The sequence below is a fragment of the Zonotrichia albicollis genome, chromosome 1 (genome assembly GCF_047830755.1).
Source record: "Zonotrichia albicollis isolate bZonAlb1 chromosome 1, bZonAlb1.hap1, whole genome shotgun sequence".
Taxonomy (NCBI): domain Eukaryota; kingdom Metazoa; phylum Chordata; class Aves; order Passeriformes; family Passerellidae; genus Zonotrichia; species Zonotrichia albicollis.
The window spans coordinates 45,207,076-45,233,862 of record NC_133819.1 but is presented as its reverse complement, the minus strand read 5'-3'; the positions used below and the strand labels follow the sequence as shown (position 1 = coordinate 45,233,862).

Below are 26,787 nucleotides of genomic sequence, written 5' to 3'. Positions count from 1 at the left end.
TATTCAACTTTTTCCTGTTCTTTTAAGGTGATAAATCTTCCACCTTGATCCCTTGCTCTTATCTCTTAGTTAAAGCAAAATAAGAGGCCATCCTTTGTTTTTTAAAAATTCTGAGACATAGAACTGATTGGAAAGTTTTCAGATTTTAAGTTTGCTGAAATCAGTGAAATTTGAGTCAAAAGAAAGAAGAGAAGCAAATGTACCTTTTGATTTTTTAATTTGAATTGTGAAAATGCAGAATTGGATGTTGTATTATTTCTTTATTATTTTTGAGAAGGAGTTTGCGCTCTCCTGCCTACTACAGTGCAAAACCTGCAGTAGCAATACGTGAAAGTACAGAATAAGGAGGAAATAGCCTGTGTTTTTCAAAAGAGACAGAACTGAGCTCTGCTGTTAGCCAATATCTTTGTTACTGAGGGAGGGAACATTATGGTGATCAAACATCAGGTAGTGAGGAGCTCAAAACACCTGCACACATGGTGAAAGCTAAGTAATGGAAAAGGCTCCCTGGAGGAGGGAATAATCAGGCAGTAACTCATAGAGAGATTAGACAGCCTCATTGACGAGAAGGATGTGTGTGTGTGCGTGTATGAGGTGGAGAGGGAAAGAACAGCATTTATATCACACACTTGCTGCAGAGAGAGAATGGGACAGCACTACTGCCAAAATAAACTCGTGGAGGCCTTGCATTAGTGTGACGCAGTGCCCTACGCCAGCTGTGGGACAGGCTGATGCCAGGGGCACAGCCAGGGACTGTCAGGGAGTACAGACACTCATCCTTCCTCCCTGCACAGCTCTGAGCCTCAGGGAAGCTCGTGGTTGGAAAGTTAATGGTTAACAGGAGGGATCCCGGGAGGAGAAGCACTGTGCATCCAGCCCTGCTGGCCTGGGAACAGGAGAGGTTAAGCAAGTGCCAAACCGGGGAAGGTGAGAGCTGGTTCTGACATGCACAGAAGAGGGAGTGTTGAAACTGTCCTGCACCCTGGCAATATTCAAGTATCTCAGAAACTTTTCTGGATGCATCTTCACTTCTGGTAATCCTCCTATGAAAGCTGGGTTGGAGGGGAGAGGAAGAGGAGGTGCTGAGGATTGTGTCTAAGACTGGGCTGTAGATGAATCCTGAAAGACAGGAAGTTCTTTGGAGAGCCAAGACTGGCTAAAAATGTCTGTTGAGACTTCTCTTTCTTTTACATGTATCCTAAGCATTGGATGGCCCCAAAACATACTGCTATTGTGCACAGAGGTAAGAGTTCCTCCCAACTCCCTGAACACATTTACTGGCAGCTCTCTGCATTGAATTGAAAAGTCCAGCAATGCTGGTGAAATGTGTCCTGCCTTCCTCTGGTACAGACAGCAGCTGCTGCCTGTGGCTTGTATTCACAGTGAAGAATTAGCCTCGTTCAGCTGCGCTACCACATCTCACTGGGTGCTGCTCAGACCTGCTTTAATTCACTTAACAAGCCAATTGAACCACAGAATGCTAGGGAAAATAAAAGGCCTGAAAGTTACCAGTGCTGAGCAATGTCCCTGGCTATAATGTAGGCAGTGGGCTTTCATGTGAGAACTGCATACACTTGAGGAGCCAATAATGTTTGTGTTTAAAAGATGACAGAGATCTTTGTCCTGCTGAAATAGGTTTCAAGCTGTGCTGAATCCAGTTGCTGTTCAATTGACACAGGTACTTAGAAATAATTAGAGCTTTAACAAGCCCACAGCACACAGGTTTTTTCTTTCTTTAAGGGAATTTTAATGAACTTAGGGGATACAAAAATTGAACACATATTGAACACATATTGAACACATTGCTGCTCTGCTGGGATGTTGAAATGCTCATCTTGTTTGACTTGCAAATTCCTCTGCTCAGGCCTTGGAGAGGAGAGTGCCTGGTCTGCTGTCAGGCTTGCTGAAATGTGCACAGCTGGGCTGCAGCTGGGAACATCTGGCTGGGGCATGTTGCCAGCCCACACGCAGCAAGGATGGAGCAGCTGAGGATGCATCAAAGCCAGGGAAAAGAGAGCAGGATCCACACATGTTCCTGTATGAAATACCAGGGGAGATGAGCCTGCTCAGGGTCAGGTGCACTGGGGCAGCTGAGGTTTTGCTCACATGCTGCCCCAGCTCCCAGGAAGAGCTGCCCCCTCCCCAGGCAGGGGTGCCCCCTCTCTCTTGCCTGGGTTTCCCTTCATTCCCACAAGGAGCACTTGCTGTACGCACATTTTTCACAGCTGTTATATGCACAACTCTGCAAAAGGAGAACCACAAGATTCTCCCAAATAATTTATGTGGAGTTTGCAGCAAGCTGCTCCATTCATGGAGATTTGCCCAGCACCTGTTTTGAAATAAAGTTAATAAAGCTGGAACAGAACTAATTTAATCAAGCTCATTGAGAAAATAAACTGCAATTAAACACAAAAAGGTATTGATTTGCTATTTTGCCAGTTTAAATTTAGCACCTATGCACACGCTTTCATAAAGATAAATTTGGATAAAGCTAAATTAAATGTCAAGAGAGTTGGCAGTGCCAGAAATCTCACATCCCAGACAGCACCAGGAGGTTGTGTCAATGCACTGCTGTGTGTGCTGGAATCTGTGGGGCATTTCTTGGCTCAAAGCCTTTGCTGGATGCAAGGGGCTCCTACCCAGCTGCAGAGCCTCCGTTCCTAAGGCTGCTGTTTCCCTTGGGTTAAAACACGGCAGCTGGAGAGAGTGGCTTCACTAATGCCACTAGGCAGGGTTGCAGCTCCCAGGGCTGAGTGACTTTCCCAGGTTTGCTGGCTCCCCTGTTTAGCTCAAATTAGCACCTCCAGGTCACTTGGCAGCTGAATGGTGTCTCAGCAGCCTTTACAGCCCTTTCCCATCTGGGGAATTTCCTCTGCTCCCAGAGGAGCAGGTGATGGATATTTTTATGACAATGAGGATTATGCTGCTGAGCTGCCAATAGCCAGTGGCTAACAGCCAGCTCCCCTTGCCTCAAGGAACAGCACAGTGTCCCAGAGTCACAGTCCCTCTGCATAACTACTGAAATTGCCCCTGTAATTCTTTATTCTTGACCCTCACTCGTGTCAGTCAGATTCTGAAACCATTTTTGTGTGTCAGGCAAAGACAGCCCTGTCATGGGGGAGCAACAGGTAAAAGCTGCCAAACCCATCACCTGACTGCATTGAGGGCTGTGCACTCTCATAGGCATCTTCAGAGCCCTTCAGAAGAGAGGAATGGGAAAGAACATCTTTGTCTCTCCATCCATCTGCCTGTAAGAAATGAAACAAATGAGAAAAAAGAAAAGGTTTGGTGTTTTTTCCTAATGATAACATTTTGCAGTAGTAAGGCTTGATTTGTAACATCACCCACTCCCAGCCCCCCCTGCGATATATCACAATATTACACCCTTCATCAATTTAAGCCAGGAATGGAAACATTTAAAAATATTGCTTGAATGTTCCTGACATTAATTTAAAAAGACAGCAAAGCAGAAACTGAGTTTTTTCTAAAAAAAACACTTTTAAAGAAACATCCCTTTGGTGGCCAATGCATAAATAAATACATTTTTAGATTTATTTATATTTTCCTGAATTAAAAAAATAGATTAATTGGTTTAATCTCTTTTTTGAAAGCTTTGGAAAAAATGGGAACTTTGCACTATTTTGCTGTGAGCAATAACCAAAACCAATGAGAGAATTCAGGTGATTCAGGACTTATGCTTGGAAAGGAATCTAAAAAAGCCAGACTAGGTGGCTTGGAAACTGGGTGATTGGGAGGAGCTTGAGAGGAAGAAACTCAGAAAAGCATTTCCATGTTTTCTGTATGAGATGCACCAAAAAAAAAAAAAAGGTGTTACTAGAGAAGAAAACTCCCTGTTTGCTTGTTTGCTGAATTCTTCCTTTCACTGCAGATTCTGCAGTGCTGTTTGCTCTCCCTGCTGCTGGGAGCAGCTCCTCAAAGTGTTTTTGTGCTCAGCCCTTGGCACAACCATTTTGGGTTTTTTTCCAATGTTGGTTTTAGAAGAATTTTGGTTTAGTGCAAGTATTTTCTATGTATTGTTTTCTACACTTTGTGTTTGCCTGTCAAGTGCTGTAGAATTTGCTGCTTCTTTCATTTGGCAAGCACCAGCTTTCCCATGTGTGACAAATATATTCCTTTTTGTATTAGTGCATACGTTCGGGAGAAACCCTGTGAATTATGTAATGTGGAATTCACCTCCTGTACAGTTTAGGGCATTCCTCAGATGTGAGATCCAGCTGCTGCAGGAGACCCAGGAGCTGCAGGGAGGTTGGTTACCTGTGGTGGAGGAGGAGCATGCAAGTAAATCACTTTTTTTTGCAGCCTGCCATGGGCAGAAGGGATGACTGCAGCAATTCCAGGGTGCTGGCTTTGCACAATCCGGGCTCACTGCCCAGCTCTGAACTTGGGGTCCCCTGCCCTGCTCTGAGCCAGGTAAGAGCTGGGCAGAACCTCCCTCCTTCTCTCCACATCAGTGGGCAATGGCCAGCTCAGCCTCTGTGATATCTGGGCCCACCTCTTCCCTGTGAGGATTCTGTAACTGGACTGCTCCAACCCCTCTCCCTCTCACAGGATCACCTTCTGCTCTGTTCAGGAAGCTGTCTTCACCCCCTTCCAAATGAATGCTTAGCTCACCATACAGCAGGGAATGCTCTGTTTATTCTGTGATTTGCAGCCATCAGCAGAATTTTCACATTGAATTCACAACATAAAACAAATAAGCCAGGACAATGAAGCATGTTGGTGTCATCCCTCTTTTTCACTGTTTTAGCACTGTTGTCTGTTCACTGGAAAGATGTGGGCTCAGCGTAAAACTCAGTCCTTTGCAAACAGGGTCACCATGAAAATAGCTGGTCTTTTCTGGCAGTATTGTGCTGCTGTGTTTATATTTAGACAAGTTCCCTGGAGTTCAAAGCTTTTGGGATTGACACAAGATTTCTCTGAAAAATATATAATCTGACTATTCAACCCATGGAATATATTTACAGTGCCAAATAAAGGCATTATGCTATCTCTCTTTTATAGTAAGACACCCAGCAACATGCAGTGACAGGACAAGGAGGGATAAGTGAAATCATTTTAATATAGTATCAATGTATGAGAAACCACAAAAGAGAGAAAATGTTTTCTGGAAAATTCTGCATATGTATATATTGCATTGTATAGTCTTACAGACAAACATGTCAAATACATGATTTTAAATACTTTAAAACACTGATTTGAAGAGGACAACAAATTGATTTATCTTTTTTTTGTACAGCTATGGGAGTGTGATTTTTTTTTTTCCTCGTTGCTATAGTTTGGTGTTCTTCAGGAAGAATACTCGTATTCTTCAGCACTGCGGCGTCCAAAATCCATCCAGCCCATGTAGTCTCTGTCATTTATCCTGTGAGTGGGATCAATGCTCTGTACCCTGTTTCCCATCACTGAGAATCTTCCCGTGGAACCTAAGGAAAAAGCATTTGGGAGAGCAGAGAGTAAGAGGACACATTTTCCAGGTTCACCTGTGTTCTGATCTGGCTTGTGCTCATTAGTAGATGTCTGCAATAGTTGAGATGGACCTGATACAGGTCACGTAACACCCCTGTCATGTCACTGGGGAAAACATCAATAGAAACCTTACAGGTAATGTCCTGGAAGTGACTTGGATTTTTTCAATGCAAAATGAACAGATCATTTTCTACCTCCTGCTGCAGGAACGTTCTGCTCCTGTCTGACAAAAAGGAATACAGATAGATTTTTCCTTTTTTCTTCCTATTTTACTAGAGAAAGAGAATCCAAACTACTTCTCAATATTCCTATAAAGCCCCACGTTTGCTTTCTCATACTGGGAGAGCTGCTCTACATGCAAAACAACTCTTGAGAGCAGGCTCAAGCCTGAGACACCACAGCCCTGTGTTGCTTAAAAAGACACAAACGTAAGTACAGGAGCTCTTACAGTGCAAATTTGGCAACAAGCAGGGTAGAGTTATGAATCCTAGGTTTTCTGGAAAAGTGGGAATAGTCCTGAAATGGAAACAGTTGTGTCTGGAATTCACAGTTAGAGATACCCTATTGCTGGAATCATGCAGGGACTTTTACTATATCAGGGATTTTTTCATTGCTTATCCAAAGCCTTCATAATTCTTTTCACAGCAGGGTTGGATGCTGATTTCTGATCTTGCCTTATCCTTTCTGTATGCCTTGCTTAAGGCATCAAAGAGATACGAACTATTTGCAAGGAGAATTTGTGCTTTAAAAAAAATGGGCTGCAATCCTCTGTTTTCGCAGCATCACATGATGTAACCAAAAATACCCCAGGGATAGGTAAATGACTTCTCTCTGTACTCCCTGAAAACAGAAAAAATTGATATATAACAATATCAATTATTAAGCTTTGAGTGAGGAAGGGACAGATTTAATATATTAGTGTTCATTCAGACTGAGGCTTGAGGAATACCTGAATTGATCAAAAAGGAAAAGGAGCCCAAATTAAATCTCACATATCCAAATCTACACAATTGCTTTGCTTTCAGTTTCTTGTGTTCTGACTCTGTTGACTCTGTGCTTTTATATTTCAAGGTCTTCCTCATGTAGTGCTTTATAATGACCATGACCCAGTGAAATAAAAAGCAACTGCACTGCTTTGTTAGTGGTTGCTGGGAGTTGAAGGTACACACACACAAAAAAAGCCATTAAGAGATGATGTAGCTCTCTACAGCAAAATGACAAAAAAAAAAATTAATTTTCCCTAGAATAGAATGTCTGTCATCAAATGCTCATGAAGTTCACATTCATAATTCAAAAAGTGTAATTAAGGCCATGACAATGGCTCCTTAGCACAATAACCAGGCAAGGCTGAGGCAGTGCAGAACCATCACTCAGATGTTGGTGCTTAAGAGACTTCAGAGCCTGCCACGACCTGAGGGCTGTAAAGGCTCCCCTGGTACCACTCCTGTCTGGCCAGTCAAGGGCTCCTCAGAGGACATTAAATGTGCCTGTCACTGGCTTGAGAGCTACAACATCTCTTCTACACAGTACCAGATTCAAGCTGAAAGCCTGCAGATGAACATGATTGAAAGCCTGGGTCACAAATTTCCTCACAGCACCTTAATTACATCACCTCAACCCACAAGAGATGTCATGTGGGTATTGCAGAATCAGTGTATGACAAACATATTCAAAGTTGTAGCAGGGCAGCTACAGGGCTGCCATCAATCCCTAAGCTCTTGAGAGAACACAGCTCTATCACTGTTTTAACTAGAAATACTTTACACAACCAGCCCTTCCATTAATCACGAGGCCAAATGCCACTACTGGTGACTGCCAACAGTAACAAAAGCCCTGACTTTCCCTGGAATTTTCTAGTGATTATTACAGTTTAGACAGGTGACTAATACAGTAGATGTGAGTGTTCTGCAGGGATTTCTGAAGTACTGCCCAGAGTCTTCACATTAAATGAGAATATAATGTTTTGATGGGAACACTGTATGTAAGTTATAAATTAAGTAAATACTGTTTTTCCTGTGAATTTTCTCTCCTGTAATGGGCAGCTACATCTACAAACTGGAGTCTAAGTAGTCTAGTCACATCACAAGAATCCTATAATCTGCTTCCTGATTCTTTTTAGAATTAATTATATAACACATATGTGGGAAATTGTCCCTCATATTAACATTTACAGAAAATGATATCTTAAATCCAAAGGGGTTTTTTTTAACTTTATCTGGTTAATCTATCTGGAAGTGACAGCCACATATTTAAGAGAATATAATGGATACATAAACTAGAATGAGGAGCTCAGTTTCCATGTGGGTGGGCAACAATGACTATGCTGAAGAAAGGTAATGAGGCTTCTGCTTTGCAGACTGCTGCAGTAACATTCTTATTCAATAACAGCCTTAAGTGTAGCACTGAACTGTGGAATGTCATACCTGAATTATCTTTCCACTAAATTGCACAAACAGCTAGAAGTTGTTCCTTAATGGATATTGTGCATATTGCTGACATGAGATGAAATCTTTCTGGCACTACTGGAAGTGATTCATTTTTCTGTTGTTTCTAGTTTGGCTGTGTTCTGAGTACACAGAGGAGTGTCTATGGCTGCAAATGTAATGCACAAAACCAGAGGTGGCATCTCTTAATTGCAGACCACCACCAAAGATAAGCATAGGACTTTGCCTAGCATAGAGGTCAGCAGGGAAGCTGTCAAGTGGGGAGGGTTAAATGATCTGCATTATGTGGAGAAAGCTCTTAGTTATATAAATTAAACTTGATCCTAAGCACAGTCTGGCACTGGGTGTGAATTAATTTCTCAGTGTCTGTATGTCCAGGTAATCCTAATCCCAATTACTGGCTTCTCTTTAAACCCTCTTTCCTTCTTAGATGCCTTTTCTGTGTAGAACAGGGCAAAGGCTGGAGTGAAGCTTTCAAGAGTAAACAAAATTTCTCTAGTGGCTCTCACTGAGGTTGGCAGCCAAAAGGCCACAGTAATTAGGCTGCCCTTGGTGTTACTCTACTGACACACCAAGCAGTACAGAGATGTACAGCTCAAAAGGAAAAATGTTTTCTTGGGGAAATGTCAGTAGTCAATGATTTTGAGCCATCATTTTTACTGGTAGCACCAATGGCATGCTTTTCTGCCTATGTAAAATATATTCTGTAAGGTGTCCACAGGGATAGCTTTACTCTTTCTCTTATGTAATACAATTATTTCCTCAAGTGATTAATAAATCTCATTATAAGGATGCCCTGTAATCCCACTGCTCTACTGATTCTTCATGTCCTTGTTACACACTGCCACGGAGGTTTTAGATAACTGCCAGATTGTGTTCCCAGGCTGCCCAAACGAGACCAAAACCCTACCAGGAATCAATGTGTGTGGAAGCAAATAGGCTTTTACTTATCATTGATCTTAATTATTGCACTAATAAAAATGAATTCTGTGTTTTGAAAGCTTTTATGCTACTGTAATTTCCTCTGGGAACAAACATATGACAAATCCAATACCCAGAATATTTCCTTGGTACAGGGATTTCTGACTGGGGTGAGGCTGGCCATTTGGTTTATCTGCATTTATCCTCAGAAAAGTCTTCCTGCTCTTCTAACTTTAAAAGAGGGATGGAGGGAGGATTTTAACTAAATTGAAAGACTTCAAGGAAAACATAATTGTTTTATCTGAGATACAACATACTGAAAAGAGCACCAAAATGATAAGGCGATGAAAATAGTTAAAAATAAAAGCTGGACTATAACCTAAGAGGTCAGTGACATTTTCTCAAGTTATCTTTATACGACTCTCAGTCAGAGAGTCATATAAAGATGAAATAAACCCCTGTTTTTGGCAGGGGTTTGGGAGAGAGCATATGGAATGCTGTCTACTTCAGGGACAAGCAGGCAAAATCTAAATCCTGTCTCCTCTAGGAATTCACGTTAGATGATGACAGGGTTATCCCAGCTCCCAGGAGCCCCCGCAGGAGACGCCGGCGGCCCGGAGCAGGCTGTAAGCAAAGCAGTACCTTTTCTGGCTTGCTGGAGGTACTTGGCCAGCAGGGCGCCGATGTTGGCTCGCTGCTCCGCGCTGACCTCCAGGCGCTGCAGGGGTTTCAGGGGCCCGGCGGCCGGAGCGCGGGAGCGCCGCTGCTGCTCCGCCAGGCTCTGCTCCAGCTCGGCAGGCGCGGCATTCCCACCGTGCGAGCCCAGGGCGTGCTGTCCCAGCGAGCTCACCGAGAGCACGGCGAGGAACACGCAGATGCACAGCCCGCTGGACATTGCTGGGGAGAAAAGGGACGGGCAATGTTGCATGACCACATTTACTACATTTTGTGCACTCCCTAACCCCATCTTCCACTGGGAATGCTGGATTCTGAGCAAACTGGGCACGTGTTGAGTTTTTTTAATGTAGGTAACTGCAGGATCTGTCTTAAGTTGGAAAACATGAATAGCTAAATATCCTTGCTAAAGAGAAAGGTACAGGTAATTAATTTTGTTTCTTCCAACCTAGTATGTGCGGCATCTCCCTGATCTACTCAATTCTTATTTGCTTTTCTTTCTTTGGAAGCTGTATTGCATAAAAACTTAAGGGACTTGAATCCATCTCTGAAAAAAACTCGGGATTCAAACATTTCAGTATATTGCCATTGCATTAAAACCCTGCTGTTATTACAGATACTCAGTTTTGACAAGTTCTATGAAGACCCTTTATTCTACCAACCTTCATTGATTTGAACTTTAGTGTTCAAGAGGATTAATCTCATCATGCACAAAAAGAAAAAAAAAAAACCCAAAATCTTGCCCCAGTGAAAGAAAAACCAAAATCCAATACTCCTGCCCCAAAGCATTTGGTCTAATAGCTGGAGTGATAAAAGCTGTATAGTTAAAAGCTGTAAGAAATAAAGTGCAACTTAATAACCTGTTCATATTAAACAGCAAATTTAGATTTCTACTGCTTCCTTACATGTGTACTAAGCAAAAAAAAAAAAACTGGTTTACTAAACTGTTTTATCACATAAACTGAAATAGTATTTTTCCTGTAAACAGAGAAATTACTCTCAATTCTTAGAAGAAACAAACTACCTAGTACTTCATGCTATAGGGGTAACTTATAAATACACATGGATTATCTCAGCTACGTGAGATTTTTTGAACTGTTTTAGTTCTCTAACAGTACACTTGACACAAACCTTTAAATCTTAAAAGGGGATAAAATTAAGCTTATTCACCCAACACATACACTAGACAAAAATAATTCACAGCATATAAAACATGAGGGTTTAAAAATGTTCCCAGGAGATGAGTGAAGAAAGTTGAACAGTCAAAATGTCACTCCAGCGTGGTTACTAGTGATGTACCCATCTAGGTTTGGGTACTCAGAGACTGATGATGCATTGCACCTTTGAACTGTCCCGAGCCCTGTAATTTTTACACACATACATGTAAATATATATATATACATGTAAAAAAATTATATATATTTATAACACACACATATCTAAGTATTAATGTCCTTGCTGTGGTCTCCAAACCCCACACCTCACCACTGCTGGCCGGTTCCCTTCCCAGCTGCCCAGGGTGGGAATCCCCGCTCGCCTCTCCCCGCACCCCGCGCTGCCCGCGCTCGTCGGGAGCGGCCGGAATTCTTCTTCCCCGCCGGGAAGCGTTTCCTGCGGCAGAGCGGGATGCCCTGCGAGCCGCGGCACAGGTGAGCGCCAGGCATCCCCGTTCCCTCTGCCTCCCCGCCCTCAGCAGCGGCGCCGTCAGAAGAGGCGCTCCCTACCTTTCCGCTGCGCTTTTCCAAGGTCCCGCTCGAGTTGGGTGCAGTAAGTGCCGAGTGTGCCCAAGCAGGGAAGTCGGGGGAGACTCAGCCTCGGCCCCTTAAATAGCGGCGGGCACGAGGCGGTGTTTGCACACTTCTGACGCAGCCGGGGCCCCCGCCCGCTCAGCTCCCTCTCCCCTCCCCGGGCACCGGCGCCGGGACTCTGTGCGCTCCAGGGGGCACCGCGGCTCCTTCCCCGCCTCCTTCCTCTGTGTGCGGAGGAGTGCGGGCTCCGCGGGGCTGCCCTGCCCACGGGCCGGCCCCCGACGGCCGCTCCCGGCGCCCCCCGCAGGGAAGCGCCCGGCTGGGCACGAAGGAGCTGGAAACCTCGGCTGGCTGCAATTAAAACACTCCTGCTGGGGGTATGCCCACACCTCCCTCCCCGGCCGGCGGCTGCAGGTGGGGCTCCTGCCCTCAGCACCGGCAGGCGGGAGGGCTGGGATGCAGGGGCCAGAGTGTCCTGCGGCTCCCTCACGGTGGCTGGAGGACAAACCCGTCTGGGAGAACCAGTGGCCCCTGCCTCCAGACAAATTACCGGCGGTGGCAGGTGCGGGGTCTGGGGCATTGGGCTCCATCTCTGAGGCCTCCGGGGTCACAGATACCTCCACCCTCCCCTTCCTGTCCTAAACCTCTGCTCGGAAAGACGGGACACTCTTTTATCTAAAAGGCAAAGTAAAGATAAAGCCGTGGACGTTGCTCGCAGAAAGCCGTGGATGGAGATGCTTTCGGCGTGGGTTCTCCCTCACTGACCACAGCACTACTGGAGTCTCCCCCGGCCGCTGCAGGGGCCGCTGTCCCTCCTTGTGCCCTCAGCCGGGCCGGTGCTGCCCTGAGGCGATGCTCGCCCGGTGTCCGCAGCAGACCCGGACACTCTCCCGCCCTTCCGCCTCCTGCTTTTGGAGGAATGGAGGAAGTGCCCCCAAGCTCGGGCTGCCGGAGCTGCCACTCGGAGGCCGCAGAGGGACGGGCAAGGCCGGTGGGGCAGCCGTGCTGTGCCCCCGAAACTCTCTGCAGCCCAACCCCCGGGAGCAGCCGCTCCTCGCACCCAGCGCTGGGCTCAGGCGTCATTGTGCTGCATCTGTGCCTTAAAGTTTACAGTGTGGAAGCAAGCGAGCGGGCGGGCTGCTTTTCCCTCTCTGGGAAGGGAGCGGGGCAGCTCCGAGACACCGAGGCTCTCCGGGGAGCCGCCTGTGCTGTGCGGACCGTGCGGACCGGCCGGGGGAGACTCTAGTAGTGCCCAAGCGGCAGCCGGGAGGGCTCCAGCCCACCCAGGCAGGGCAGGGAGGTGTGTGTGCTGTTAACCCCTTAACCCAGGGCTCCTGGGGGGGAACACTGCGCCCCTCCCCGTGCTCCCCTCACGCCGGTCCCGCCTCGCCTCGCCCTGCGCAGCCCCGCGCCTTTCCCGCCGCGGCCCGCAGGGGGCGCCGCGGCCCCGCGCACCCCGGGCAGATCCAGCGGCACGAGGGATCCGCGGAGATCCAGGGAAAAGCCACGAGATCCCGCGGCAGGACGGGGCCACGTGGCGTGCGAGAGGGGAAAAGCTGAGCTGCCGTCACCTCCTCAGCGCGGGGAGCCCTGGCTGCCCATGCCCAGCCGCGCCCGAGCTCAGGCGCCGGTGGTGATGGAGCGGGACGGGTGGGAGAGGGATGCCGTGGCTCCCGTGTCCCGCCACCCTGGCGGTGCGAGGCTCGGAGGTGGCGGGGATGGCGATGGAGCAGCTCTCTCACCGCCTCCCAGCTGCTGACAGTGCTGCCGAGCGGGATACGGCACTTGAGCTGCGGACTGCCTTTCATCTTCCGCATCGGCGCTGGCATCGGGCAGAGTCGCTATCCGAAGTGCTTAAAAAAAAACCAAAATCAAAACCTCCTTTGAAAAGGGGAAAGTTAGTCGAAGCAGATTGCCAGGGAAAGAAAGAGCCCTAAAATTATTTCAGCAGTACCTGTCCAATGGCTCTGTCTGTCTCTGGAAAAAAACCCGGTAATATTCCAGATAATTCAATTTCACTACTTTGGCTCCGTGGGAAAAATTCTCACTGCTATTAGACAATTGAATAGTCGACTCTGAATTGAACTGTAGGTGTCTGGGAAGAGTATCACAGTCTTTCTGGGAAGGTACAATAACAATTCTGGTAGAGTCACATCAAGCCCTTGTGAAACCCACTGTAGGTAATGAGCTCCCAAGGGACCAGCTCAAAGCTTAACAGAAGAGAAAGAGAGAGCGCTTGCTAATACGTGCTCATGAATAATTCACATCAGACAGATATAAATGCAGGCATTTAAGTCTGACATATTAGCCTGGTTGAACAAATACCCACTACATTTACGTTGAGCTGATCTGGAATATCAGTTCACTTATAAATATATCTGGGATTGGACAAATTGAGTGAGAGGCAAAGTGTGTGTGTGCATACGTGTGACAACCAAACTCCCCAGCTGTGCTCATGAACAGACCGAAAGGCAATGCCATATGAAATGGAATAAAGGAAATAGGAATAATGTCAGGCTATTAAAGTCAGCAGTGCTGCACGACCGCTAGCCTGACTAATTGACTTTTGAACATTGGATTTTCCTAATTGAATTCCTTAATACCTGTATGTAGGGTCCTTGATGATTATTTTCTGACTTATTTTTTCTTCAGTGAAAATTTGGAACTTGTAGGAAAGTTTCAGTCCTTGGTAAATATATGTTAATTAATGGCATTTTAGAATTGTTTTGAGCCAAGACAGAAGAGCAGAAAGCCCGCTTGGCATGAGCAAATATGACAGCAGGACTGCGAGTTGAGTTGCCTGCAGAAACTCAGACTATTACTTGTTGATGTGGTACAAAAGGTAGGAATTGGGATTTAATTTGCAGCGACCTCTAGGTTGCAGGTGCAGTGTTTTTGTCAGGTGCTGGGCCTAGGTGTGCACCAGGGATTGGAGAGTGTCAGCCACAGGAGGGCCCTGTGCCACCATCACGGGTGGGGTGGGACAGAGGCTGCCCTCTGCCAAGGCTTCGGCCTTGGAGCACCAGCAGGGAAGTGCTCTGACTGGCCCAGAGCTTGAGAGATATTGTAAGAACCCAAGTACATATGCAAAACAAATTTAAACCTAAAGTGAACCCTGCAATGCAGTAAATGCTAATATAGATACATCCCTGAGGAGGAAGTTGAAAGATGCCATAGTTTAGATACTGCAGGCTTTTAAAGATTTGTCTTCTGGCAAAAGTCTGTTAAAGGATTTGAGTTTCTCTAACCTTTCCCCCTGACAATTAAGACACCTGTATCCTCAATTGCTTTCTCTATTTATCTGCCAAAGGTTTTCTCCTGTTTAGCTGAGGTGGCAAAAGAGCGTGTATGGTTAAGCATGCATTTTGTGCTGTGCCAGCACAAAGCTGGGAGTTTTGGAGTAGGAAGGCAGCATGAGAACAGAGAGATGGAGAGATTTCCTTATGTCTGTCCTGCAGTGGGGATGGCTGACACCAATAGTTAGGGCACAAGCCATGGTGCTCACATCCCATTCTCTGCTGAGAGCTGGAGCAGAGCCTGCCTGGGAGTGTCAGAGTGGCAGCAAGCTTGTGGATGCAGCCTTGGGGATGTCCTGTGGCACCAGGGAGCTCCATGTCCAGGTGCATGACAAGAAATACAATTTTTTGTTTCTAGGTATTACATTTATTTCTGATTACCACTATGCAGAGTTTTTTACTTCCATTTGGACCCTGACACTTATAAGTAATATTCTATGCTATGTTCAGTCAATTAATGTTTGGGGTTTTTTTTTCTTGTTGTTTCATTTTGGTTTTGGGTTTTTTTAATGTGAAGATGATGGAGTGTCACTCTGGAGGATTACAATAAAGTAGAAATGATTGGTAGAGGACAGCAGGGAAGGGAATGGGATGGTTTTCTGGAATTAACAGGCAAACTAGTCAACAGATTATTAGGACCAACTGCATGAATTTTAGATGTAAAATAGAGAATATATTTTAATTCAGCACATTGTTCTGCTATTTTTCTGGGTATTGATTCAGACATTAAATTTTTGGTATTTTATTTAAAAATTTTAATTTGGTAATTTCTATGTAAATGTTTTCATGGTAGTCTCTTTTCTCCCACTTGAGAGGAACGTAAACTCTGCTTAGAGCCAACCCAAAAACTAAGTGAGAAATTTTGGTTTTGGGCAAGTGACCAGCAGTAAGGCATCTGGGCCCTCTGCCTGAAGAGTTCTGACCTCCTTTCACAAAGCAGTGCCTCAAATGAATATATTAGTCTCTGACTAGTATACCTAAAGAAGGGTCCCATAGAAGCAGATCAGCAGAGCTGGTGCTGAGGGTGTTTGAACACTCACAGACTGCTCTGCAATGGAAACAAAAGAACATCAAGTGGGAATAATCATAGTAAAAGGAACTGGCTTGGGTTGGAAGGGAACTTGAAGACCATCTTGTTCCAACCCCCCTGCCATAGGAAGGGACACCTCCCACTAGACCAGGTTGCTCAGAGCCACTCAGCTGGCCTTGAACACCTTCAGGAGTGGGGCAGCCACAGCTTCTCTGTGCCACTGCCTCACCAGCTTCACAGTAAAGAAGTCTGTTTCAAAAGTGTGCTCCTGGTGTGGATTATGTGCACTAATGCAAAGTCACAGATTTTAACTAGAATTACCCACTATCCTGCAGGTGTGTGAAGAAGGAAAATGAGAGGAAAAATCCTTTTCCAAGGAGAAGGGTTGGATTTTTAAGAAAATCAGATTTTAACCTGTGTCCCATGAAATTCAGACAGTTGGTATGCAAGCTTCCTATAGATCAACTGGAAAAGTTACTTGCATGATGTCTTCAAATTTTGTTCCCTGTAGCTTCCAGAAGATATGGCAAAGTGGAACAGAAAAAACCACAGTCACTTTCTATGAGACCACCCAATCCCAAATCACTTGCTTTTTAATATGTTTTTTGTGTGTTTGTTTGTTTTCCTCTCTGAAAAACCAAGCTGATTTTCTGTGGGAACTTGCTATATGTATCTTCCAAAGTGAACACAGCATAGGGGCTTTTGTGCAAGCTGAAAACTGGAAATGGAAATCAACGTGCTAGATAAAAATAGCAAAGATATGTGACGTGCCTGTTGCTGGCAAATTCTCTGTACTTTCAGCAGTACTTTAATGGTTATGTTGGAGCTTCTCTTGCTTGTTGTTACCTCAGATAAATGTCATGCATCTCAGGAGAGTGTTTGGCCTTCTTCAGAGAAGTTTCTAACAGACCTTGAGTCCTCTGCCATTCAGACTTGCAGTACCTGCTTCATCAGATGGGGTTTTTTTGAGCAAGAAGCTGTGATAGTGCTATTATCTATGAAACTAAAATACATATTCACAAGTACTGGAATCCGATGGCATTGTTTATGGTTTAGACAATTATGCTTTATTCCATAATTAATATTTCCTTTTATAATTCCATAATTAATATTTCCTTTTATGATTGTTAGGAGAAGCCAGTCCAGCACACTCCAATATACATATTAGTTAATTCATTATAAAAATAGACTACTACAGAAAGGAAATACATTGTACCTTTTGTATCTTTCAAAATACTTTGTGCTTTTCCTATGTGCTCTCCACCTCTCAGCCTGGACCAGGACAAAATTGTCTTTTCCATTGTGTGGAATTAACAGAATGCTGTAGGAGACACTGTTTGCTCCCCACTATTCTCCTTGGAAAGGGGAATATTTCACTAATTATGTTTGTCAAACAATTGAAAACCTAAAAAAGGAAGTTCTATAAATAACAAGTACAATGTTTTAGCGTTTTGTCTTCCAAACATTTGCATGCTTTCAAATATGCTAAAACTAGAATCAGGATGTAGGAATAGCAAAATAATTTGACACTGGACAGACCGGACAACCAATAAGGGCTTTTTAGTGTCCTTCAGAGGAGACAGTGTTTCTGTTTGATGCATAAGTGGATAGGACAGCTAGAGTCTTGTTATTTCACTTCTGCTGTGAAATTATACCTCGTAATGTGGAAGAAAATTGAATTAATCTGGATGCCAAATATGAATTGTTATTCTGACAATTCCTATTTAAATAGAAGTGCCAGAAATGTCCATGGAAGGTGTAAGTGCTACGCAGTTGTTTGGATTGGCTAGAGTGGAATAAAGAAATAACTGTTCTTTGGACACCAACCCTGATTGCCTTGCAGTGAGCTGAAGAAAGGAATTTGATTTAGGAGTGGTGTAAAGAAGATACTTAGAAGTTCTGGAAATTGCCCACTGGAAGAACCCAATGCTCCCCACTTTTGACAAGGCTGCTCTAACACTGACTGCCCAGCAATATCTCTTCAGTGTAGTGAGGGGGGTTATGTGTTGTGTGCCATGTCCAACACTTATTTGTGCCCTGGTATTACCATGTTCAGAAACACCTACCTCTGGGGCCACCATATCATAGTCATAACCTCCAGGAGGTCAAATTGTTTCAACCTGTCCATATTGATGATGTCAACCTGTTCATCTTCAAACTCTGAGGAAAAGGAAGCAGTTAATTCTGAGCTCTTTAAAAATCTCCCTCCTCTCCCTTAGTGAGTGAGCCTTCCCTGAAAAAAGCAGACTAAACACTTCTAAACTGAGATATTTTGTTTTCTGAATTATTTGGTATAAATGTGTTTTGAAAGCACTGGGGACTAAGAACACATATTGATCTATACCTTGGTGATCTTAGAGGTCTTTTTCGACCCTAATGATCCTATGAATTTACAACAGACAAGAATTATCACCCAGACAGAACAACTGAAGCTAAGGGGAATGATTCTTTGGAAGCAGCCAAACCTTGATATACACTGCTTGCTGTTAGGAGCAGCCTGCTGGAGCTGAGCTGAGCTAAGGGTGTCAGGCACCTGCCCCAATTTGTGTTTAAGAGGAGCAGACTGGGTGTCCCCTAGTGAAGGTATCAGGCCTTTGTCCTGATCTGACTGATGGTGGTGGTTGCCCTTATGGTGACGTATGTTCCGTATTTTTTGGGATCCAGTGACATGATCTAACTGCTCACATGATTGTTGGGGCTCTGTGTGATGACCCAGTTCTTTGGGAGTTCATGCCAGTGGGAGGACAGCAGTGCAGATGCTTTATAACCATCAGCCTCCTACGAGCTGTACACATCATCTCTTGTTCTGGCAGTACAACAGAGTGTCCATGGTTTGGATGTATGCAGGCTCTGTTAAGTGGCTGTTGGCTACTTGGTCAGGATGACCCAGACATGAAATGCTCATCCATGCTGGTGTAGTGCTGGACCTGATGATGCTCTTTTTGGACATGCCACTGACTGGCATTGTTGGGCTGGCATTGTGTGATGCCCTCATAAAAGAGTTCAGGTCATGAACAACGTGGTCTCAGATCCTTGTTTCCAGGAAACTTGTGTCAAATCTCTTCAGGCTTGGTGAGGGGTAAAGATTTCAAGTGGGTTACAGGTCTATCAGAAAACAGTCTGCTGTCTCCAGCCATAAATAATACAAGGATAAACTGCTGATCAAAACATTTTGAAGTGAAATTGGTCACCACATCCTAGGACACTACTGAACAAAAAGCCCACACTTCACTTTAATGAAAGTCTAATGCTTCAGATTATGTGCTTTTAACATAACAGAGAGATAAGCTCAGGTTGGTTTGTTGGTTTTGTCTAAAAAAACCTCTTCACTCTTATGAGTTTGAGTCACTATCCTGAATTGTTTCAAAGACAATAATTTAATCTTTAAAAAATGCTATTAATAAAATAACTAGAACTGCAACATTAAAATTGTAGATCTTAATGTATTTATATTTTGTATTTGTTAGCAAGAATAATTCCTGAATACTTATTTATCTGGTGAATTTTTATTCACCTCTCTATGTTTTCGTTGCTAACCAGAATAAAGAGCCAAGAACTTTTCATAAGACTAAAAGAAATTCAGTTGATCATGTTTTATGACAATCGTGCTCTTGCTAGAAGGATTAAACTTAGATTTTTTTTGGTGCAAATTAATTATGTATGATTTACCCTGATTTTCATTATTTTAAAATTGACTTGACTGTGATATTCAACAGTGAACAGTGTTTCTGTCCAAGCCCCCAAGCAGGGCTCAGACATATTGCAGTTCTTCAGTGGTGCTGTGGTTCAGGGGAGTTCAGGTGAATATACTTCTCTTATCTCTGTGAAATATGTCCACAAGAGATTTCCACCAGGAAAGGAAAAAGAGACTGGAAAAGTCTGGAATTGGCTGTTTCTTGATGGAGTTGATGACTAGAGCAGCATGACTGATGTCTTGGGCACCTCCTGCCTTGTCAGGACAGCAGCAAACACAGATCCTTCCAGACTGTGCTCTGGAGTGTGGAGTAGCCAGATTTCATGCTACACGCCTTTTTTTGGCATTTCTAACAAAATTTGCATAGAAGATTTAACCATATTTTGATTAAGAGCCAAATCCTGCTCCTTTAGAACACTGGCAAATTGCAATTATTCATTAAAGCTGATGTGTAGATATGTGTATGTGTGTGTGTGTGTGTGTGTGTGTGAGGTCAGAAAGGAGATAATGGAGTTTTCCTTGGCACCACTCTTTCTTCCCAGTCCATGAGAGTAGTCTTGTTGCTGATTCTTTCCCCATCCTTTTCTTTTTCCATCTTAAGCTGAACACTGGTATATGTGTTTTTTCCAAGCCAAAATTGATTTTCATTTTTGGTTGATTTTCATTTTCATAGATGGTACAAGACATTTCAAATTAAGATGTAGGGTTATAGAGTTGAGAGCTTTGCAAGAGCTTTTGTTGCTATTTCGCAGAATTGTTGAGGTTGGAAGGGAGTTCTGCAGCAATTTGATCCAGCCCCCTGCCAAGGCAGGGTCACCTCGAGCAGGTGATGCAGGAACAGGTCCAGGAGGGTTTTGAGTGTCTCCAGAGAGGGAGACTCCACTCCCTGCCTGTGCAGCCTGAGGGGGAACTTCTTGTGGTTTAGTTCATGTCCACTGTTTCTTGTCCTGTTGCTGGGCACCACTGAAAAAAGTTTGACACCCTCTTCTTGGCACTTACCTTTTAAAAGTATTTATATACATGAATGAGATCCCTTCTCACTCTGCTCTTCTCCAGACTGAACAGGCCCAGCTCCTGCAGTCTCTCATCATAAGAGAAATGCTTCAGTCCCCAAATTATCCTTGTGGACATTCACTGGACCCTCTCCAGGAGTTCTTTGTTTTTTCTTGTACTGAGGAGCCTAGAACTGGACACTGCTCTGTGGGATCTCAGGACTGAGGTGCCGAGTCACCGAGACCACCCTTGGGGGGCTCGGGAGTCCTGGAATGTCGCCAGAAGTGTCTGGTGGCTGGACTTTGACCCTACACAGGAGACGACACCTGTATGAGGATAGGAGGATTTCACCAGGGTGAATGGTGAAGGGATAAGTTAATTAGAGAGTGAAACACAGGGTTTAGGATTTCTGTACAGGGGGGTTTAGAGAAGTAAGATGGAGGAATTTGGGCGTGTCCTGTCCTTCTTCTTCTTCTTCTTCTTCTTCTTCTTCTTCTTCTTCTTCTTCTTCTTCTTCTCCTCCATCTTCTGTGGTGATGGTGGCATTTTAGGATTGGTCATTACTAAAAGTGCACTGGTTAATAAGGGTAAAAGGTATTGGGGAAAAATGATAAATATTGTATACGTAACTTTGAGTATAAAGATAGGTGACCGCCCCGGAGGGCAGGGAGTGTGCTCATGGCTGGTTGCTGAGCAGACCTCTGTCGGGCCGAGAGAAAATCTTTTAGATAAGCAATTAATAAACACCGAGACCGAGAAAAGATTTGAAGCCTCTTCTCATCCTTTGAAGAGCGAGCTGCCCCAAGGCCACCCCGGGCCTTTCCAGGCCATCCAAACAGCCGAGAATCCAACACTGCTCCAGATGAGGCTTCACTAAGGCTGAGTAGAGACCCTTTGCACTGTCTGGCATTAAACATTTTATTCAAAACAAAATGAAAAGAAAGATCCTCAGCTGGACTTTATTGCTAATAGGAGTTTGCCTTGTTGAGCCTGCAGCAATGTGGCTAGAGTAAGATATTTCAAAAATGCCCTACTGAAGTATGGGCCACAAGCCATTTGTTGCAGTGATGTAGACATGTGGAAGCTTTGATGCTGATGGTTAAGTAAAGGTGGATCTGAGGCTTCTGAATGTTTATTCTTGAAAATTTTCACCTGATTTGGTTCATAAAATTGTAAAAAAATGCAATTAGATCTAACCTAAATCACTACCTTTGTAGGCATTCTTAAATTTGGAGGTGTTTTAAAGGCTGGCAAGGTTTCACATGCTTTATGAGAAGTTGCACAAAAACCTTGAGTGTGAATAACAGGTAGTCCAAAAGTGAGTAAGATTTTTGCAGTGTGGCTACATTGTCTCTGAAGTGGTTTACAGTGGAATAGTAGATTTAGTGTTGAAAATAGTGTTGTCTCTCCTTTATGTCTTAGCCAGAAAACCAGAATACTAGGAAAAGTGTAGGACATTATTAACCTTGTTGTGCTTATCCTAGAGATAATACTGCAGTTCATCAATGTTTGCAATTGTAAAAGTTTTGCTGGGCTTTTAGTTGTATCTGTTCTTCCCTCTCCCTGGGGACACTTATTGGTAGGATGGACTCAGGGTGTTTTCTTCCAAGTACAATACTGTTCAAGAAAACAAGCATTCAATATTCATGAGACAGACCCATAGACTAAAGAAACTGAAAAACACCCTCATAACAATAACTCCTTGGGAAGATAGATACAGTGTACATAGTACATGCATTATGCATTTTGCCTAATATACTGCTGAATAATGGGGCAGAGAATCCATAGGTGTTTTTGTTATACCCTTTTAGGGACAAACAGGATCATATGTCCTAGCCAACTACTTGTCTGTGAGAGCTTACACTGCAAGGCAGATCCACTTATATCACTTCTCATAAGGCACTGAGAGATTTAACTCTTGCAGGAGTCTCTGAAAAGATGTGAGCACCTCTAAATATGGGGCTGTGAGCCACAGGGGAGAATCTGAATTGTCAGTGCTCACAGTGGCTCTAGTGCATTTTCACACAAATCTTTGCTGGAGAGCTCTTACTTTCCCCTTTCCTTTTCTAAAATTTAATATCATGTCTGTGGGTTTTTTAAAAATATTTTTTATAGTTCTTTGACGTGCTTCTTAACTTCATTAAAAGCAGACTAATTAGAGGGAAAATGTCACATTGATATCTTTACCTACCACAGTGGAATTTACTAAGTGGAGAGAAATGGAAGGAAGGTCTTTATAGATGAGTTTGGTATTTCTTGCTAGCCCAAGGATGATGAAGCTCTTTTTTTTCATAGAAAAGTAAATAATTATTTTATTTTGATCTTGCATAGTTTTTTTTTTTCTGTCAATCATGAATAATCTGCTTTGTCCCTGGTACAGACTACTGAACATAATGCCAGACTGTGCTCCCTATCCTTAGCTTAATTACTTGTTAGTCAAAGCTTAAGAAGAATGGGTATCAGTGCCACATCCAGGCTGTACACAACTTCTGCACATATAAATTAGTACAATTTCTGCCATTTGGGTTTCCATCTCCTACTCTGCCTGAAAATGTGATCTTGGCTTCTTGGCTTTGAGATGAAGTCCATACATAGCAGCTGGGTAAGGACTGTAGATGCCAAGCTACAGAAGACATCTGTCTGCCACTTATGAAAAGGAAAAAATGTAAAAGGCAGCTTGTCTTTTTGAATGGCATTGTTCATATGCTCAAAAGAATGCAATGCTGACTTCACGTGGTTCTCTACTCCTTCTGGTTGCTGCAGACTGCTCTCTTTGCAATCTCCATATGGAAGATAATCAACTCACTGAGAATTTTAGCTTTTTCTCTAGAAACCAGTAACTTTTTATCAAACAATATTCTGAAGCATCATTTTGAGTTAACCAAGTCAGTTGTTACTGGATCAAACACTCAGTACTGGGCTGAGGTCAACAGATGATACCAGGGTAAGTTTAAAGTTCAGCTAAAACAAGATTTGTTGCTCTCCCTTCTACACAGGCATTTTGCTGTGCTTAATTTGGGATTTGACGGGATTAGATAGTAAAATTATTCTTTTTTCTGTAACAGGATATGAATGACTGGACATGATACATAATGAAATATCTTTGTAATTGTATCTACATTAATATTTCATATTCTTAGAGCTGTGAATTTATGCCATGTCCAAGAATGCTCTGAAGTATCTGACAAAACTTAATTGTTTGTGTTTGCTCCATCCTCCTTATACTGATGGCACAAGTCCTTGGCCGCTGGAGATCACACCAGTTTTCAAAAGTTCAGAGTGACTACAAGTGCTTGGAAAGCTGAGGAACAGGCTGTGAATCTTCACCCTTTCCTTGCAAATCCTGTAGCAGTGGAAGTGGCAGGAAGTGAGTTAAATTGGTCTTGTTTTTCACTTTGGAAGTCTGCTTTCCTCTTTTATTGTATTCATATAGGGATTGGCTGCAACAGAGGCTAAATGTGAATCCCAGCAGGTAAGCAATGTGCCAGAAATTTCATATACTCTGAGACTGAGAGATGAGGAGCTAGTGCTAGGTATGTTTTCAACCCCAAATGGGTAAGAGCACTTTTTTCAGTAGTTACTTTTCGAGTGACTGGAAATGAATAGATAGATCAAATGTATGGATTTGATCATGAAATACCAGTATTTCTTGTCTTCAATGAAGGGATAAAGGAGAAACAGGAAAGCCCAAATGGTGTTTGAGAAGGTGGATTTCATTTATCTTTGGGAGTTAATGGGGTGTTTTATAAGGCTCAGATCTGAACGAAAAACAAGGTGAAGTTAGCTCACAACTCTTTGGTGGATTAATATTAAGGGTACAGTGGTAAAATAAGTGTGGAAATAAAGCAGCTGGGCTAAATGGTAAGTTCTTCCTTGAACTTTAACACAAGGAATAAAAATAAAGAAGTTGGAGTGCAGGTCAGAGAGCAGAAACAAGTCTCAAAGCACATTGTGGGTAGGCAGAGATAGAGGTATCAGAGGGGTCAGCGAACACAATGTCATGCATTTAATGAGGGGCATGAAAAGTAACCGGTAACCACTTGAAAAGTACATTAATGATAAGACAAAGAGCAAGAAAAGTTTGTGCACTATTGATTCTGAGGATAAATATGTTAAAAAGTTAAAATATGTTAAAATGTTTCTTTTGTATCAGTTTTCACTTGTAGCTCAATAGCAATCTTTTGCAATTAATACTAATGACAACTGAAGACAATCTAGGCCTTTAAGGGGATACACCAGGCCAGATCATCTTAGATGTGCCCTGATGTATTAAGGCTATGGCAAGATTTGCCTCTGTTGAACAACTGACTAAAGCTGTTTCAGTAATCTTGCAGGTTCATGAATGACGGAGGACACACCAGATGACTGAAACAAAACTAAATGTAGTGCTTCTCGTACTGGAGGACAAGAAGAGTTGGGGATTTATAACTTAACTAATTCCCAGAACAAGTACTACTTCAGATAAAGTTTTGTAAAAACCTAGACAATAATTAGGGAAATAAAAGCCTCCCCCCTCCTCTTGCCATCCCTCTGACTCCCTGCAAATGCAAGAAAAGTAAGTTGTAATTTAAAATGTGAAGACATGATCTGACTCTGCACAAGTAAACACTTGGTTATAGCAAGCCATGTAATTCTGCTTTCTAGCAGAAAAGCAGAATTACAATTCCATAAGCATCAGGAAAAGTTTCTGTAGCTTCAGATGTGGAAATTACTGGCATCTTATCCAACATAAATACCCAGCTGGCACTTCAAACAAGCTTCCTGAACTGTCTTGTGTAAGATCATGGTAGTAGTTTCTTGGTGGAGGATGTCTTCCTTTCTTTGATTTTTATGTCTATTTCATACTAAGTATTGCCAGCTTGGTTTTAAATGCAGAAAGAGTTCCACACTTAGGAGCACGTGTTCAGGTTTCTCTCTCTCTCTGTGTGTGTGTGTGTGCAGAGAATACTGAAGCATACATAAAGAGGAAATCTGCATTCAGGTATTATCTGCTATCGAACAGAGGATGTGCCACCAAACCTATAATCGATGTTTATTGAAGGAAGGAATAAATATTGCATGATGTTCCAGTCATTGATAGAGCTGTCTCATGCTATTTAATAAGCAGAGGAGGCTGATAGTGTTTGCCCAGCCATTTCCCAAGATACCTTTTTTTACTGGGCTTTGTCACAGCATTACTTTATTGCCCCTTGATGTGTTAAGGTCCTACCTTGTCTTGTCTATTCTCTGACTGGAATACATTCACCAGAAGTTCAGCTGCTATGAATCAATGGACCTGCAGGGAAACTGCTGCAGGAACATTGATTTACAACAGCTGAATATTGGCTCTTATTCCTCACAAATTGCCGACGTCATAAACTATTAGGAAGTCAAGTTAACAAAAAAATATCCGCAACATAGACGGGAAAACCACACTAAGTTTATTTCACAGAAAATGTGAAAAAAAAAAAAAGGTTTAGCATGAAACGAAGGCAAGACATATCCAAGGAGACAAGGTGATTATTTTAGGAGAGTGAGTATTCTAGGAGAATGAGTATTCTCATTATATAATATAATGATATAATTATATAAATTATAAGAATAGTGAACCATGTCATGATTTGGTCATTTACATGAGATTTGAGAAAGCTCTGGGTTTTGGCTTATGTTTCAAATCAAATACAATGGGTTTGGAACTTTCTATCCATTCTCACCGAATGACCTAGCTGCAGAGGTATTTTGTTACTTTGTCCTTCTCCAGATTCCACCCTGGATATCAAGCATTTTAATTCAAAGCAATGTTTCCATAAGGGTAATTTTTGACTGAACAGCATTTTCCAGTGGAAAGCAAGTAACTTGGAAAGTGGGAAGTAATTATCTCTACAGTGTAGTCATTATTTTTTGTGAGCTGTAATTGTATCCAAATTAGAGCCATGTAAATCTGGTTTGAAGCAGTGTATTTTTGCTCCAAAAGCAAGGGAAAATTTGCACAAATCACCACAACCCCTCATTAGACTTCAGTCTCTTACCCAAATATCAAAATTAATTGCAAATGGATTGATTAGATCTTTGTGGGCTTAACTCTTTTTTCTACTGCTGAAAAATAAAGCAGGATTTGTATCTTTCCTGTGTTGATACAAATACAGTTCTTCCCCTAGCCTGGTTTAATAAATATAGCTGAGAAAGGAATTCTTAAGGACATCTTTTCAGTTTGTGTCTCAACTCAGTAATTTTCTTCCCCTCTTTTTTTTTTTGCAAGTAAAAATAAAGGTAAGTTGAAAAATTTTATGTTGCATTTCATTAGTAGGTGAGAAGATGCTGAATACCAGATAAGTGAAGGACAACAAGAGGGGGACATCTGGTGTTCTCTAAGGGCTGCAGCTTGTGGAAACTTTTCACTGGACTGATGTAGTGCAGAAATGGGAATGTATTCCCACTTACCTGCAATGAGAGGTGAGTGGAACTTGCTTTCTCACTCTCTTATTGAAAGAAGCTGCTCAGCTTATCAGTCCTGGTCTAA

The 26,787-nt window shown here is 43.2% G+C and overlaps 1 protein-coding gene across 1 annotated transcript; it reads right to left on the bottom strand.

The window, feature by feature from the left end:
* Positions 1-5,062: 5,062 nt before the first annotated feature.
* CCK (cholecystokinin) lies at positions 5,063-11,870 on the bottom strand. Its single transcript, XM_005485833.4, has 3 exons — positions 11,252-11,870; positions 9,495-9,749; positions 5,063-5,444 (listed from the first exon to the last, which is right to left on the bottom strand). Exons 1-3 carry the CDS (start codon positions 11,853-11,855, stop codon positions 5,308-5,310), a joined length of 996 nt encoding a protein of 331 aa, XP_005485890.2. The 5' UTR covers positions 11,856-11,870; the 3' UTR covers positions 5,063-5,307.
* Positions 11,871-26,787: the final 14,917 nt, after the last annotated feature.